Raw genomic sequence first — 16,335 nt, forward strand, 5'->3', positions numbered from 1 at the left:
GATTTTGTGTGCTTAGAAAGTATAAATCTCACGAAGATTCTATATTTCTTTCAGCTGCCATACCATGGCTCAGGAACCTGGAGTAAACTGGTTTTGCATGGATTGCACAGCAGTCCACAAGTTGCAATTGTCAAAAAACTGCTTTTTCTGTTGTTTCTCTATTATTATTTATCGGTAATTTGTATTTATGTAATCAGCAGTCATAATCTAATGCTGATATTAGGATGCAAAGAAAGTATCAGACCCCAATAACCAGATGGCGATTCAATTGAAATCAACTTGCAAGTCTTCAAAGCTTGCTTGTCCTCTAGTGGCCACAGTGACACACTGCAGGTATGTTTTCATTCATCCACACAAAGCCAGCATACTTGGATAAAAATTATATGGTTGACTGAGCAACAACAGTGGTTCTCTGAACAGAACACTTAACACGAGGGATGTGATTGTATCTCCTATCCCCTATTTGTAGAGATGGGTTGAAAACAACACCTGGCAAGATTATGGATTTATCACTCTTGAAGGATCTTCATTAAGTTGTTTAATTTAATTTTTAAAAAGTTCTTATTATCATCATTATCATTGTTATTATAGTTCATGTTGTTGTTGTTATTATTATTATTATTATTATTATTATTATTAACATTGTCATTACTAAGCCTTGTCATGGACCATTTTTTTTTAATTTCCAACACGAATCTTCATTTAGATTGAAATCGGGACAGTTGTGGCAAGATTCATTATCGTTCTGAAAATGACCTCAGTATCACCACACCTGAATCTTTTGATTGACATTTTGGGAACTTTTCTTCTTCCTTCAATGTGTGCCTGTGCCATCTCCCCTGGTCCTTTACCTGGCATCAACCCCATGTCATTGATGAATGAGGAAATGTGCTCGTTTTCTTCAGGCGTTCGTTTTCCTATGTTTCATTGGACCTGCACCCAACAGAAGTTCCATCACCATCTCCTTGCCCAGTGCAGATCGATGATTTATCACTCAATATTACTTTTATCCAAACATCCACAGTCCATGACTGATGGTCTTTAGCCCTCTATAACCTTGCTTTGTTGGTGGTGGTGCTTCACCTTTGGCTTTTTTAAGGCTATGAATCACATTCATTCATCTGGTTTCTTGCAGTTTGGTCGGAGACACTGGCACTGACTCCTTTTTCTATGCATTTTTCATTTCCAAGGTGTATTACTTTGACACTTCGACATCTTCCTTGGTCGACCTGTATGTTTCCTCTTTTACATGCTTCCCATTTTGTTCGTATCAGCTCCACATTTTGGATGTAGTAGACAGTTAACCCTCTTTAACTGTAGACTCGTTTGCATTTTGTATTTAATGTGTAATACATGTTTTAAAAAGCCAGAATATTCACCTGGGAAACAAAGGTTTTGTGCCATATCTGTGATATTTTTGCTCCCATGAAATAAACCAGATAAATTAATATCCTCTAAGAAAAGCGATGCCATATTGTTTGCCAGGGGTTGTATATACTAGAATATTGAGCATATGTACAGACAACACAGAAAGACACTCAAGAAGCTTACAAATGCGTGAATACAACATGCAAAAGTGGCCAAAGTAGTGTGCTATCTATATGAACACATAAGATCATGTTGAACAAGTCGGTGCAACTTATTCATTGAATTTGCATGTTGATTTCAATGGATACTGTGTACTGTATTGTTCTCATTATTGTCTACCACAGTCTAAAAGTTGTAATTCCTGCACACGTTGAAGAGATCCAGTTGTAGATAAAAACATTCAAACAAGAAAGTCTTGTTTTTGTGCCTTGCAGCTTGAGGCAGGAACGCGTGCCTCAGTCAGCCTGGAACAAAGGAAGTTGTGGAACCCTTAACTGACAGAGCAGCGCACCTAAGATGCCCTCTGTGGATGTCATGGTTAAACTAAAAGGATCAGCTCAACCAAATCAGAGCAAGTGTTTCAGAGTGTGCCACATAAAACCTTCTGTGGTGCACTGACATTTTTTTTCTTGTTTTTTTGTGTGACATATCATCTCCTGAAGGGATTTGTTTGTTTAAAGAATGGTTCCTGACTTTGATTTGAAGTTTAAGTTATATTTCTTCTATTACCACCAGCAGCACAACTTTGTCGTCTCTGTTATGAAATAATTCATTATCTTCTCAAAGGTTTAGTATAGAATTTTTGCACAGACATTAACAGGCTGAATCCTCCTGGTATTGATAACCCATAAAAATGTAAGATTTAGACCTATGAGTAAAAGCAGTTGAAGTTGGGCTTGGTGGGTTGTCTTTAAAGACAGATATACATGAAACCTTGGCTGGCCTTACTTCCAGCTGCTTTCCTTTTATTACCTTGCTGGGTCTTGTTTGTGCTGTCCAGCTGAGGGGTGATCTTGTCTGATGATGATTGATATAGATCTTATTCTCTGAAATGTCAATAACGAGACTTGAAATCATGAACTGGGTTGGAAAGCATAGCTTGGGAGTGAATTCACATATTTGACAACTTTAATAAACCAAACTGCATTTGTCTGTTTTAATAGCTTCAGGCCAACTCTGCAAGCTTTCAGCAAAGATAAATTCATCTCAGTTTCTATCCCTTTGGGCCTTCCAGTGGATGATGTCCCTCACATTCTGAGCCAGCTAAAGTGCAGGAATGCTGTATTTCTCTCCAGCAGGCATGCTTTCTCTGAAAAAGATAAAGGATCTGACGCGTCCATGTGGGTGGTGAAGCTCACCCAAGTCAAGGCCTGCGTGTTGGTGCTGTGAAGAAATTTTACAAGCTCTTCAGTCCCTCCAGATTCTTTCAACAGACAATTGATTTTTTTTCAGCATGCATGACTCACAGAAACTCCTGGAGGAGGAAAAATATCTTGCTGAGAAACTGTGACAGGCAAGAAAACATACATGTTAAGCTTATTACTGTATAATAATCTTATAGTTTACCTGTGTCATGTCACTATTTGCAAAAATTTTGTGTTACATTCTGTTAAATATATATCAAGTTTAACATCCAACTCTCGCAGTTATTACTCACGTAAAGAACTCACCTGTGTTCCTGAAAACAGGACGTGTATGTTCCTGCAACTTCTTCCTCTTTTAGTGAATGGGTTTTGATTAAGCTAATATGGCCTCACCCACATCCCTGCCCAACAGTTCTGCAAAGTCTCCTCCAACTGTGCAACACTGGCTCTGCTATGCTCATACTGTAAAGACTAAAAAGCAATAAAAAGCGAGGCACTGACAGAGCTGCCCTGGACTCACTGACTGGAGCAAGTGGGGCAGAACTTTCTCCACCTGGGGCAGAGAGTCGGTAAGCACATTTACATGTCACTACAAAAAAAAAAAAAAAACAGATTATTGTTAGTTTGACCAAAACAGGATTTTTTAAACATGTGCATGAACTGGAGGGGCTCAGAACAGTACCCAGCACAGAGCCAACTTTCTTTATCGGTTTGTTCAATTTCTTTGAGTCACTGGCTCTGAAGCTGCTGCACAAACAAACGGCTGCAAGGCCCACTTCACTCTCCACAACAGACTGGTAGAGAACATGCAACATTTTGGTGCAGAAGGACCTTAGCAAAAGGTACAAGCAGAGTTACAAGTCTGTTATGCCATTTTTTCCCCAAGACAGCCTAAGTGTTGCATTTCCAGTCCAGTCTGCTGCCCAGGTAGACTCCTAGGTATCTGTATTCAAGAACCTGCACCTCTTCTCTTAAGATGGAGACATTGTTTGGCTTATTTCTGGAGATGACAGGACTCTGGAGTTATACTGAGGTGCAAAGAGAAACGGTGAGAGTACAGTCCCCTGCGGTGCTCCTGTGCTGCTGACCACCTCCTCAGACACACAACCCTTCAGTCGCAGTTAGGTAGTCAATAACCCAGGAGGTCGTGGAAGCATCCATCTGTAATTTCTGTAGCTTCTTACGTGACAGAACAGGCTGGATTTCTGATAAAAGCACTGGAGATATTAAAGAACACGGTCCTCACTGTGCTGCCTGTTTTGTCTAGATGAGAGCAAGCTTACTCAAGCAGGTAGATGATAGCATCCTCCACACAAATCCCAGCACGATAACAAACTGGAGTCGGTCCTGAAAGGCCTTCACTTGCTTACTTTGGTGAGGCAATAGCTGCCTCTCCAGGACACTCATGATGTGGGATGTTCTAGAGTTGTGTTGTTACAAAAACATGCAAATGGTGAGTTTATCCTTTGCTAGAAAGGCCATTTAAAAAAATAGATAGACAAAACAAACATCGAGAAGGAAATTAACAGTAAGTTTATACGCTTTTTTCCAGGCACTACTACACTAAGTGTTATTCATTAATATATGGACATAGTCGTATCCGTTTGTAAGACTTGGACATTGCGACACAGTAACAAATGCACCTTTTAAGGAAGCTGAACGCAGTAATTATCAGCACCTAAGTTTACTCTGTTATTTTAAGAAGCAGCGTTAGTTTACAGATTAAGAAGGACAGTTCTCTCTCCATCCAATGCTAGATATCCAACAGAATATACGCGCGTGCCTTTACAGCTCCTTTTACCGTGTGCGCGCGCATTATAAAAAGCCTTTGGTTCACGTGCGGAAGAGAATCTAGTGGGGTGGGGAAGAAGTGACTTGTGGGATGCGAGGTAGCCGGCGGCGAGAGAGGCTGACACACAGAGGGAATCAGCAAAGGGAGTAGCGGGAAATCAAACGGGAGAGTAATAAAATACCCAGTGATACGCTTCATTTAAGGCCTGACATCCAGCTCTGCGCACACAGTACTGAGCGGAAGAAAAAGTTCAGATCCCACGAATCAGCGCGTGGGAGTGGGAAGCAGGATCGTGACTGACTGAGGCAAGCTCCACTGTCTGTCTCGTCATGGCAGGTAATTACTTTAACCATTACACTCATAAATGTATTAACCTGAGTGGCTTTTTTTTTTTTACTGCGCGGCTCTGTTGCAACAAGCTCTCCGACTTGGGAGGTGACAGATTTAGCTAACGCAGCTGACTGTTGGTTTAGCTAACGACAGCAAGCTAGCCAAAGTTAGCCAATGCTAGCCTTAGCTAGCTAGTAAACTCAAGTGTCATCGCCCATCTGGCCTGTCTTTACCGGCTAAAGCTCGTTAGCCATCGGCTGTTAGCATACGATAGCTGGTAAACCGACCCGAACTATTATTACAAGCTAACTATGCGTACCCTTTTAGCCAAACATTGCTATAATTATTTGACACTGTAACGCCAAGTTCTCGTAGTTGTAACGGCTTATTATCAGACTTGTGCATGGATCCTATGAACTGCTTATTTACATGTTCTGGTATGTTGCTAATGGTTAGAAATTAAGTAAATAGTCAAAGGTTGTGGGGGCGGTGTCTGCACCACTACAGTTTTCTTAAACATACCGAAGGTGGCTTGATAAGCCAGGCGAGCTAGCTTTAGCGCAAACTTTGACATTGCCCACATGCAGGCTAGCAGTCCAGGCCTGCCGCGGACTGAGCTGGCTGTTTGTGCTGTTCCTGCCCAAAAGGACTGAAGAATCACAGGGAATGTGCCTGGGACATCAGAAGGAAGAGAACGAACCGTTCAAATAAGATGGTTGAGAATGAATTCAATCTCGCCTTGTTGTGCTTGTCATTCATTAGTTTATCCTGACAGTAAGGGTGGAGTTGTTGTAGTTATTGAAATGGGTGTGCGCCCTCAGCCCTTCCTTACCTGTTTGATAGTATAGCCCTTCAACGGTGGCAAGAAATGTTTCTAGTAGATGCATTTTGTCCATTTGGTAGTAGAGACGACACTGGCATTGGGTGTTATCCCAAAACTGAATTTTATTGGAGGATTGAATTTCCTCATTGAGACATTTATTGACTTTTCCTGGCAATTTCTTGGGTGCCAGCTCTGTCTTTCCTTATTGTTTCATATCAGGATCCACTTCGCTACGTATGCCTGACTAATAAGTGTCCTTGATTATTTTTGCAGGGCTTTTACGATATGTGTGGACATTGTAATCAGCATATGAAATCCGTTTTAGTTTTGCAGGAGTGGAAACAACCATGTGTAAAATCATGTAGGAGCATATCGCCTTTCTTTTGCAATGAGCTATGTTGAAGAACCTAGGCGGGTGTTTATTATCAGTTAAGACAGGATGCTTTGTTTTTTTTTCCCCCTTTTTTCCAGCTGATGTATGATACTGTCCTCAGAACATCTCCTGCCATTACTAGTTTACAAGTCATAGAAAAGATGAAAGTCTCTCTGTGATTGTAACTGTGGTCTGGAGTACATTCTGTACGGTGGACATGATTTGTACCCGACACTTCCCATAACAGAACTGGTTCTGCAGGTATCACGTGTGCGTAGAGTAGTCCTGGAATATCTCTCTGTTTGTATTGCGTGAGAATTAAATGTCAGTTTCTTTTCTTTGGTGTGAGACTTGCAGAAGTTGTGAGGTTATGTGCACATCGATGATGCCACGCAGTTTTGCAACTGGTCTGCCATCAGTCTTTAGTTTCAGCATCATTGTTCTTCACTGCCTGATTGTGCTTAAACCGATGCCTTTTATTATTCTGCTGTTGAAAAGTTTGCATGTACATAAACAAGAGAAGAAGAAGGGGCTTTCTGTTTCTTTGTGTTGTTTTTTAATGATGTCATAAACCTGTCGCTAGCCAGAAATGCAATTTGAGTGTTTGTTCCTCTTGCAGGACCTGGAGGTGACATGCAGTGGTGCTTCTCTCAGGTGAAAGGAGCCATTGATGATGACGTAGCTGAAGGTATGAACTATCATTTGAGGGGGAAAAAAAGCGTAAGGCATGTTGGGAAAATATGTCGGTGTGTTAAGATATTGAGCAAACATTAGCTAAACAGCACTGTCACTATTTAGCAATCTGAGGGTGTGACAGTCTGTGATATTACACATTTTAAATGCACACGCCCCTCAGCAGGATTGTAATGTCATAGGTTTTTAATTTGAACTCTGAATCCCTTAAATAAGCTGTGTCATTGCTCTGAACTCGATGACTCATCTTTTGTGTTCAGTTTGAAAATGATCAGTGAGAGCACTGCATGTTCAAGATTTTAGCCAATATTAAGATTTCAGCTTTAGTGTTTTGTTCACACTAATGGTTCAGTTCTTATAATCTGTTTCCTGAAACATTGGTCTTATTAGAGCTGTATTATAATTATGGTAGTGCTGCTGCAATCCAGACACTTATTTTAATTTTAGAAGCTACCTGTCGGTGAGCAAAGTTGGACACCCAGCCTCATCTTATCTCCAGTAACTGAAATGCAAAGATTTTTGAGAGGAATTATTTTAGATGGTAAATTCAGAGAGCTGTATAAATGCTGACATGATAATCACCTCTGCTGTGCCTACACTGTGCACTCTTTTGCAGTTCACTGTGCAGCAGATGTCGTATTAAAGAGCCATTTGTTTCTCATTTTGTAAAATAACAATTACTGACTTGCACCTAAATTCTCTTCAACAAGTCAAACGCCATTAATTGGCTTCTGACAAAGCGAAGATGGAATTTTGGCTTAGTTCTGCTAACTTGCTAGGTAACATCAGGGTCATTTTAATAGCTCAAATAGCTTTCTTTGCCCTATCAATTGGCATCTGTAAGTGCTGATCAGTATTTATAAGCAGCAATGCAAATGGGATTTATACAACTGTCTCAAGTGGGACGTATAATCGCCAGTTAGCGACATTAAAACGCTCGATAATGTTTGTGACAAAGTTCAGTTCAAATTCACTGAAAGTGGCAGTGGTGAGTGCGGCACATGGGGACGGGTTTATAAACGTTGCCTGGCAATAAGAAACCGCTAAACAGCAGGGAATGATAATCCATGTTGAAACCCGTTTTTTTTCTTTTCTTTTTTTTGTTCTGTTTGAAATTAAGCAGATTGAACAGTACACTGACTCTGAATATTTAAACATGGCTTTTAAACCCTTTTAGCTGGTTCGATTGGGCTCCATAACCTTGCCCACAGTCCCAGATGCTTCTTTGCTCTGGCCCAACAAAGAGCTGGTCCAGAGCTTTGGTGGGTCAAACAAAGAAAGGGGGGGGGGTATAAGTAAGATTCTGGCTCTGGACCAGCATTGCATCCACTTTTAGAGGAAAACCCCCTTGAGAATCCGCCATCACAGCACATTCAAGAATAAAACTGGAGATGTTGCCTCACATGTGACAAAAGATCCATCAGAAGATTGTTTAAGAGGAGCTGTGACTTCTTTTTACACCTCTGCCTGTAACTATTACACTCCCCCCTTGCTGTAAATAAGTCAGATTTAACTTTCTTTACTTGCCAACACACTGCATGTATAATGGATCTCAGTGAGGTGCAACCTGGTGTCTCAAAGCAGTCGACTGATTATAGTGAAACGCCGGCTGATGTAAACGGATGCCGTATAATTGACTCACACTTGATGCGCCTATTAAACACTTTATACTTAAGAATATAAAGTTTCTCTTTCATTGGGACATTTTCTCAAGTAGTTGAAACCTAATTTTTTTCGACTCTTTGATGTTTTTATTCCTTAATAAGTGAACGAATCTGAAGTAGCACCACAGGACTCTTGGATTGTCACCGGTTGAGTCTACACTAATCATGGGGTTCTGCAGCACTCTGACATGTTTGAGTTTTGTTGAATATTTGAATTGTTAAAAAACACGCGATGCCTGAAGTTAGATTAATTATGCTTTTCTTTAGCCTTAAATTCCATTTGTCTCTTTATCCTGTATATTGTTGCCTGTTCTGCAGGCTGCCACAGAATCTTTAAATGGACTGTTTCCATTTGTGCAGACCGCATGTACAATTTTTATCCGATAGGGATGGGCGACATGGCCAAGGTATTATATCTCTGTATGTTTAGATAGAATAGAGATGCATGATATATTTATCTTGGTATCCAATAGGAAAGACAGACTTAAGCAAGTACTTATGTATATGTGAGCGAGAGGATATTTTAATACTGTCAGAGTAAGGGGGGGGTAAAGAGAGAAACTAGGTTAGTGATCATCTACTGTCTGCTCTACATTCTCTGACATATCTCTGCAGCTCAAACATGTCCGTTCATATAATGCTCTGATTCCCAGAGAGGGAAATGCAGGGCTAGTTGAGACTGACTACGTTGTCATTGTTCTTGGTATAAATAAAGTTTCTTTTAACCTTTCTTTTATCTTTTTGTTTTCAGCGGACATTATTTCCACTGTTGAGTTTAACCACACAGGGGAGCTGCTGGCCACTGGAGACAAGGGTGGACGTGTAGTCATTTTCCAGCAGGAAATAGAGGTACTCTCACATTCCAACAAACTATCACTTCCTACTCAGAAGATGCTTCTTTCTGTTTGTAATGCACCTGATGAACTCATGTTAATGTGAATTTTCACATGGCTCCCGACAGAATAGGAATCCGCCTCAGTTTCGGAGCGAGTACAATGTTTACAGCACCTTCCAGAGCCACGAGCCCGAGTTTGACTACTTGAAGAGTTTGGAAATAGAGGAAAAGATCAACAAGATTCGCTGGCTTCCTCAGAAGAATGCTGCTCAGTTTCTCTTGTCAACTAACGGTAAATCAGTCACTGGATAAGTGTTAACTGCTGAAGTCTGCGGTGAACCAGTTTTTAAACAAATGGGAGCGGTTCAAACTGTGTTTTCACAGAAAAATGAGACCCTTTTAGACTGAAGTCAGATGTGAACATGGTGAAGATCTGCAGATGAAAATGTTTATAGATTAGGTATTATATTATATAGGTATTATGTGTCCTGGGTGATCCGATCACAGGTGGACAGCTCTCTGTACATGCGTATGCACCTGGCACTAAAATACGTCCCCACAGTGCTCGTTTGTGATCAGGGGCTGTGTTCATAAAGATTCCAAGTGCATAAGCCTGCTCCCTGTGAGGAAATTTCAGGAAAACTACCAAAAGATGTTTAAGAGGCTTTGGAGTTCCATAAGCGGGGAAGAAAAGGCAGAGATCGTGTTTTTCAGGAAGTCGAATCGATCATACAGCAGTTTTTCAAGCAAAGTGCACTACAGTGCTTCAAAAAGCAATTAAAAGCAATGAAACACAATATAAAAAATGGAAGAGAATCACTTAATTTCTATTACTTTTTGTAGATTACAGTAAGATTAATAAAATCTGCAACAAACAAAAAAGAGATGAAATTAATATGTTGAAGACCAAACCCAAACCCCCATATAAGCTAAATTTTCATCTTAGTCTTAAACACAAAGAGATGGCCAGTGTTTGATACACATTACAAAACTACTATATGCAGGAAATTAAATTAATCTCTGTTAAGATATTTTTTAACTGGGGGAATGCAGCTATGGAATAGCGAGGCAAAGGTTTTGTCGTAGAGCTGCGTCGGGCTCTCTGTGTGTACATAAGGACGGAGTCTCCGTCACACAGTCGGCTGAAGAACAAACAACAGCTCAACTGTTTCTGGTGAAATCACAAATGGATTTAGTGACCCGAACTATGCCATTATTTAGACATGAACACCTTTCAAACAGCCCGAGTGAAATGAAGAAAGGAACAAAACCGAAGGCAGGAGTGGGCACACATGTGACATACCTTTAGGGAAGCTGAGATAGTTGAGAGGGCCAAAGCATTTTAGGATGCAGTGGGTACAATCGAAAAACATCGAAAGCGCTTCCAAAGCAACCCGATAAGCTACTATCTGATATTCGCCACACTGAATCGGATATTTCTTTTCATGGATTAGGGTTGGCTCACAGCTGCTCTGTTCACTGTTGCTGCAGTAATTAACATAAAAGATGAACAGGAGGTTTTCCTTTGAAATCTGGAAATACTGTTGGGGGAAAAAACATCTGGAGCTAACTCCACTGTATGCATGGATTCCCTTCGGGTCAGCAGGTGGTCTTTCAGTGAGGCTCAGGACACATGTGCGTTTAGACTGCTAAACAAACGTAGATGAATGCATCCGAGGATTACCTCTGAATGTAGCCTGAGCAGTCGGGTCAGAATGCCTGCTGAATCCACCCGGAGTGCATTCACGCCCGTCTTTAGGGCTGTGTCCCTGTGATAGGATCACCCAAAATGCATGTTTCAATCAAATGTTAACAGGGCCTAAATGTGATATTTTCTCTTCACACAGATAAGACAATTAAATTGTGGAAAATCAGTGAACGAGACAGGAGACCAGAGGGCTATAATCTCAAAGAGGAGGATGGAAGATACAAAGATCCAAACACTATCACGTCGCTGCGGGTCAGTCAAAGCTGCAAAACATACGTGACATGAGAAGGAATACAGTGGGGCATAGAAATCACATTATAAAGATATTCTATGGAGCGTAACCAGGTTGTAGACTTTTCATCATCTACAGTACGGAACTCAAAAGATTAAATGCAGAGGATCTGTGAGTTATGAGGGTGCATTCGTTCCCACAGAACTGGCAACTCGTACATCTGAAAAGGTCCCATCAGTGCTGAAAGGTGTGTTTTAGGTTTTAGAGCAACATGTGCACCCTTCCAGATGACGTCTTTTTCAGCAAGACGATGCTAAATCCTACACTGCATCTATTCCAACGAAGCATGGCTTTGTCCGGGTGCTGGACCGACCTTTAACCAGCCGAAACCATTTGATGAATCATGAAGCACAAAATACAGCAAAGAAGACTCGGGACTGTAGAGGAACTAGAATCTTAGTCATTATCTTGGTCAATCACGTTCAGCACAGGTCAGGCTTTGTCTTTTTATTTGTGGAGACAGAATCTTTTTTACAAAAAAAAGGAAAAAAAACAACAACTGGGAGGCTCCCTGAATAAAAGAGGATGCTTTGCGCCATTTTCATCCAGCCAATAGAATTCCACCCAACGTACTTGCTACATGCTCTGGTGAATTGAAAAAGAAGTATTTCTAAGAGATTTTAGTGCTTCAGAATTCAGCTCTCCTAATATTAAGGTGATCTCTTGCTTTTTCCTCCCTCAGGTACCTGTTTTGATACCGATGGACCTCATGGTTGAGGCCAGTCCACGGAGGGTGTTCGCCAACGCTCACACCTACCACATCAACTCAGTCTCGGTTAACAGTGACAATGAGACCTACCTTTCTGCAGACGACCTCCGCGTCAACCTCTGGCACCTGGAGATCACCGACCGCAGCTTCAGTATCCTTAAACGCACGTCTGTCTGAGCACCTTCTCCATCCAAATCCAGTGTGAAAGAAACAATCGAGTCAGACTCTCTTACGAGGCCATGTCGATGTGTCCTTAACCGTGTGCTCCTCAGATGTTGTTGACATCAAACCGGCCAACATGGAGGAGCTAACAGAGGTGATCACAGCAGCAGAGTTTCATCCTCATCAGTGCAACACCTTCGTCTACAGCAGCAGCAAAGGAACAATCCGCCTCTGCGACATGAGGGCTTCAGCCCTCTGTGACAAGCACTCCAAGTGTGAGTACTTCCTGTGTTTGTTTTTATCCATCACTCTTCTTCTGTTACGGCAGGTAGATTAACCACTGAAGCTTGACAATAAGTTGTCAGTGAGCTGTTGGTCCTTTAACACCGGACCTCTGGAGAGGGCTGCACTTTTGATCGGTGTCTCCTTCTGCTTTCAATCGTCCAGTGTTCGAGGAGCCAGAAGATCCCAGTAACCGCTCCTTCTTCTCTGAGATCATATCGTCGATCTCAGATGTCAAGTTCAGCCACAACGGGCGCTACATGATGACCAGGGACTACTTATCGGTGAAAGTTTGGGACCTGAACATGGAAAACAGGCCAGTGGAAACGTATCAGGTGAGAATGATGAGCAGATGCTCGGCATCACCATGTGGTGTGAGGCTTGTTACACAGTTGCGAACACATGTAATATAATTTAAAAGCCCAGTGCAATTTGATGGCCTTGTTGACACAAAGTACAAAGCAGCAATTCTTTTTTGTTAATGACGTTTTAATGTCAGATTGTCCTTTCATTATCATGCTCCAAACCACACTATTTTTTATTTTTTTTAACAGCATTAATGCTGTTCGCCACAGTGAAATTCAATATATCTAAGTGCCATTCACTTACTTCATGGGTCACAGAAACTATGAAGTGTGAACAGACTTGCCAATCTAGTTTAGAGTAATATCTCCAAACTGGATCAGTAAGAGTCTGTTCACACTTGGCGCTCCTCCACATCTGCCTCTTTTTACAATCCTTCAATCATTGCAGGTTCATGAGTACCTGAGGAGCAAGCTGTGCTCGCTCTACGAGAACGACTGCATCTTTGACAAGTTTGAATGCTGCTGGAATGGCAATGACAGGTACAGACAAGTCCTTCTGGAAAATACAATGCTTTTAAAAATGTCCTTACATTAGCTGGGTTTCTTTTTCTGCTCATATGCTACTCATGGTTGGTCTCCTGATAATTGAATCGTTCCTTTTGGTGTGGCGTTCACAAACCCTGGAGAACTTGAAAGATGGCCTTTCAGTTTGTTTGTATTTTTTTCATCTTTGTGACCAAAATTAGTTTTATTTTATTTATAATTAGTAGCTGAGCAGTCTGGCTTTGTAAAACATGCACTAAAAGATCTCTTAGAACTTTTTCTTTTTCATCAGATGAAGTGGAGTAAAAACGATACGGAAGCTTGGGGCGTGAACTTGAGTGGACTTCTCTCATGAAAATCAATATTTTTCATCAGTCGGGTTCCATCTCTCTTGTAGAGCAGCTGACAGACCATCTTTCTAGGATTAAGCCTCGTCATTAACCTCTTTTGTTTATTTTCCCTGATATCCACCATATTTTTCAATCAGAGTGAGATCAGGACTATTTGCTGCCAGCAGTGGGGTGCACAAAAGGCACATATAGCCACTGTCAAGGGCAGTTTAGCACATGTTTTGGCCCCCGAGAGGGCAGTTTAGTATGCATTTTGGCTCCCAAGGGCGCACTTTATTATGCGTTTTGGTGCCCAAGAGGGCAGTTTAGCATGCGTTTTTTAACAATTGAGCCACAAGGGGGGGCAGCCCCTTCATGTGTTCTTAAGAAAACTTGAAGGCTCTTGGCTCTTCAGAAAGATGCATCAACATCCCTTAAAAATTGTCTCTTTTTTAGGTATTTTACAGAGCCAGAAAGTTCAGCTATCAAATAAAAACCACCTGTTGTTGTCTTTTTCTTCTTTTTCTCACAAAATAAAAAAAACAAAACTGAATGAACATCTTCCAAGCCCGGTGATTTGTGATTATCGCTGGGGATTGGAGATGTGATTCCTGGATTATTGCTGTCTGAAGGCTCATACACTCTCCCCTTGTGCCCTCTTGTCAGTGTGGTGATGACTGGCTCATACAACAACTTCTTCCGAATGTTCGACCGCGGCCACAGGCGGGATGTCATGTTGGAAGCGTCCCGTGAAAACAGCAAGCCCATGCAGGTCCTAAAGCCCCGCAAGGTGTGTGCCGGCGGCAAACGCAAGAAGGATGAAATCAGCGTGGACAGCTTGGACTTCAACAAGAAAATCCTTCACACTGCCTGGCATCCCCAGGACAACATCATCGCAGTGGCAACAACCAACAACCTCTACATATTCCAGGATAAAATAAACTAGCAGCAGGGTGACCCTCGTGTGTGATCAGGCGAAGGTGTCGTCAACCGTACCACTCGCAGCCTCATCCGGGGTGATCTGTGGTAACGCCGACAACCAGCATCCCTGTCCGTCGCTACCGAGTGACCAGACTTTGCCACTTTGTTCTAGATGTGGACAGATGAAGACTCTGTTGCCCATCATCGGTCTGTCTGAAGCAGAGGGACGTCTGCCTTGTCGTTTAAGTGATGTTGTGCCAAGTTTTTCCTTTGTCATGTCTCTTTTTTTTTTTTTTTTTTTCTTGCCCACTGGCCCTTTTCTTTCTAACTTCTCTAATGTGGGTAAAACAGTTTAATTTCCTTCAAATTCTGACTACAGACACGCTTATTTTTATAACTTCCCCCAAAAGAATTGCTCTGTAGTTGAAAATAAACACTTGAGTATGTCCCCTTTTTGTCCTGTGCCATCGTGGTGTTAAATTTTTGAGGAAAATACGACCTTTTTTTGAGGTTCTTTACGTCTCCGTGTTTATTAAAACATGCACTCAAAGGTCACACAAGTGTGCTCAGTTAATTTATTATATATATAATTTTTTTTGTCCCTTCCACACACTAACTGTTCATACAGGACCACAACACCTCAACTGTGGCCTCCCAAGATTTTAAGTAGAGTGTTTTCACGGATTTTGGCCCAGAGAGGTGTTGTTCTGCTCGCTGTCGCTGTGCCTCAGGCTCTGGGTGACCAAAACAGCCCGAACACCAGAAAAGATTTAGTTTTTTTTAAATTTTATTTACTTCCTCTTTAGATTGGCTCTTTGTCTTGACATCTCTGTGCATTGGTTCTTATTCCCTCTTTTGTTTTGTGTTCAACAATAGTCAGGTATGAGAGATAGAGCCTATACAAAGATAATTATTATGATTGTCATATTTATATTAAAAAAAAAAAAGTTTAAAAGTCTCCTGATGTGTTCCGTCCCATTTTGTGAAATGAAGCTGGACCTTTTGACATATCTTCTTGAGTGATCTTAAGTATTGTCTTCCCACGTGTACCATAGCTCCCCAGCAGCGCTTCACAACAGGGAAAACTTTGAATCTGACACTGGACTCTGTCGCTGCACCAACGGAAATACTTGGATATCTGTGTTGTACGGCTGCAATTAAAAACAAAAAACAAAAAAAAAGTACATTATTTGGGGCATTAAGTCGTCCAAAGCATCTATTCAAACTACCGCAGATGTTATTGCTTCTTTATTTGACGGTGCAATAAAGCCACACAAACAACTTCTGCACTTGATATCTACAAATCATATTTAAAAATGTGGGGGATTGAGTTATCGATGCCTCTGGTAATGTATAACTGCAATTTTACTCTTGACAGCGAAGGAAAAAAATAACAATAAAGGACTACTTTTGCATCCTTGTGATTGCCTGATTAAGCATGCCTGGTCTGTTTTAAATGCCTGGTTACAGTGATGCTCTCATTGTATTAGTCGGTTGCCAGATTTTTTTGTTTTTACGCCATCAGATTAGTGTTGACGCTTTACTTAAAAATAATGTGACTCTAGTTGAACATCTGTTGTAGTTTCTCGCACCTTACATGGGATTTCTGATGGAAACGCTCTGGGAAATCAGCCGCACGGGTGTGTGGTTGCAGAAAACTGCAACTGAGCTCGCATCTGACTAATTAGCGCCATGTGTACGTGGAGGCACGCACGCCCCCACCAACATTGGAAACTTGGGCTGGCGCCAGTCTAAATGCCACACGACTTAACGCAGTTTTACTTATTTCAGAGCTAATATATTGATGCTTATAGCTTATGCCTGCAACATCCATCATATGCG

The 16,335-nt window shown here is 41.4% G+C and overlaps 1 protein-coding gene across 1 annotated transcript; it reads left to right on the forward strand.

Moving 5' to 3' along the window:
• The first annotated feature begins 4,569 nt into the window (after window positions 1-4,569).
• ppp2r2ab (protein phosphatase 2, regulatory subunit B, alpha b) lies at window positions 4,570-15,929 on the forward strand. The gene is made up of 10 exons (XM_072371664.1): window positions 4,570-4,860; window positions 6,670-6,738; window positions 9,159-9,256; window positions 9,369-9,534; window positions 11,090-11,202; window positions 11,925-12,102; window positions 12,224-12,388; window positions 12,561-12,730; window positions 13,149-13,240; window positions 14,239-15,929. Exons 1-10 carry the CDS (start codon window positions 4,854-4,856, stop codon window positions 14,516-14,518), a joined length of 1,338 nt encoding a protein of 445 aa, XP_072227765.1. The 5' UTR covers window positions 4,570-4,853; the 3' UTR covers window positions 14,519-15,929.
• The last annotated feature ends 406 nt before the right edge of the window (window positions 15,930-16,335 follow it).

Source organism: Leuresthes tenuis, unplaced genomic scaffold (genome assembly GCF_036924035.1).
Source record: "Leuresthes tenuis unplaced genomic scaffold, fLeuTen1.0.hap1 SCAF_19, whole genome shotgun sequence".
Lineage (NCBI taxonomy): Eukaryota > Metazoa > Chordata > Actinopteri > Atheriniformes > Atherinopsidae > Leuresthes > Leuresthes tenuis.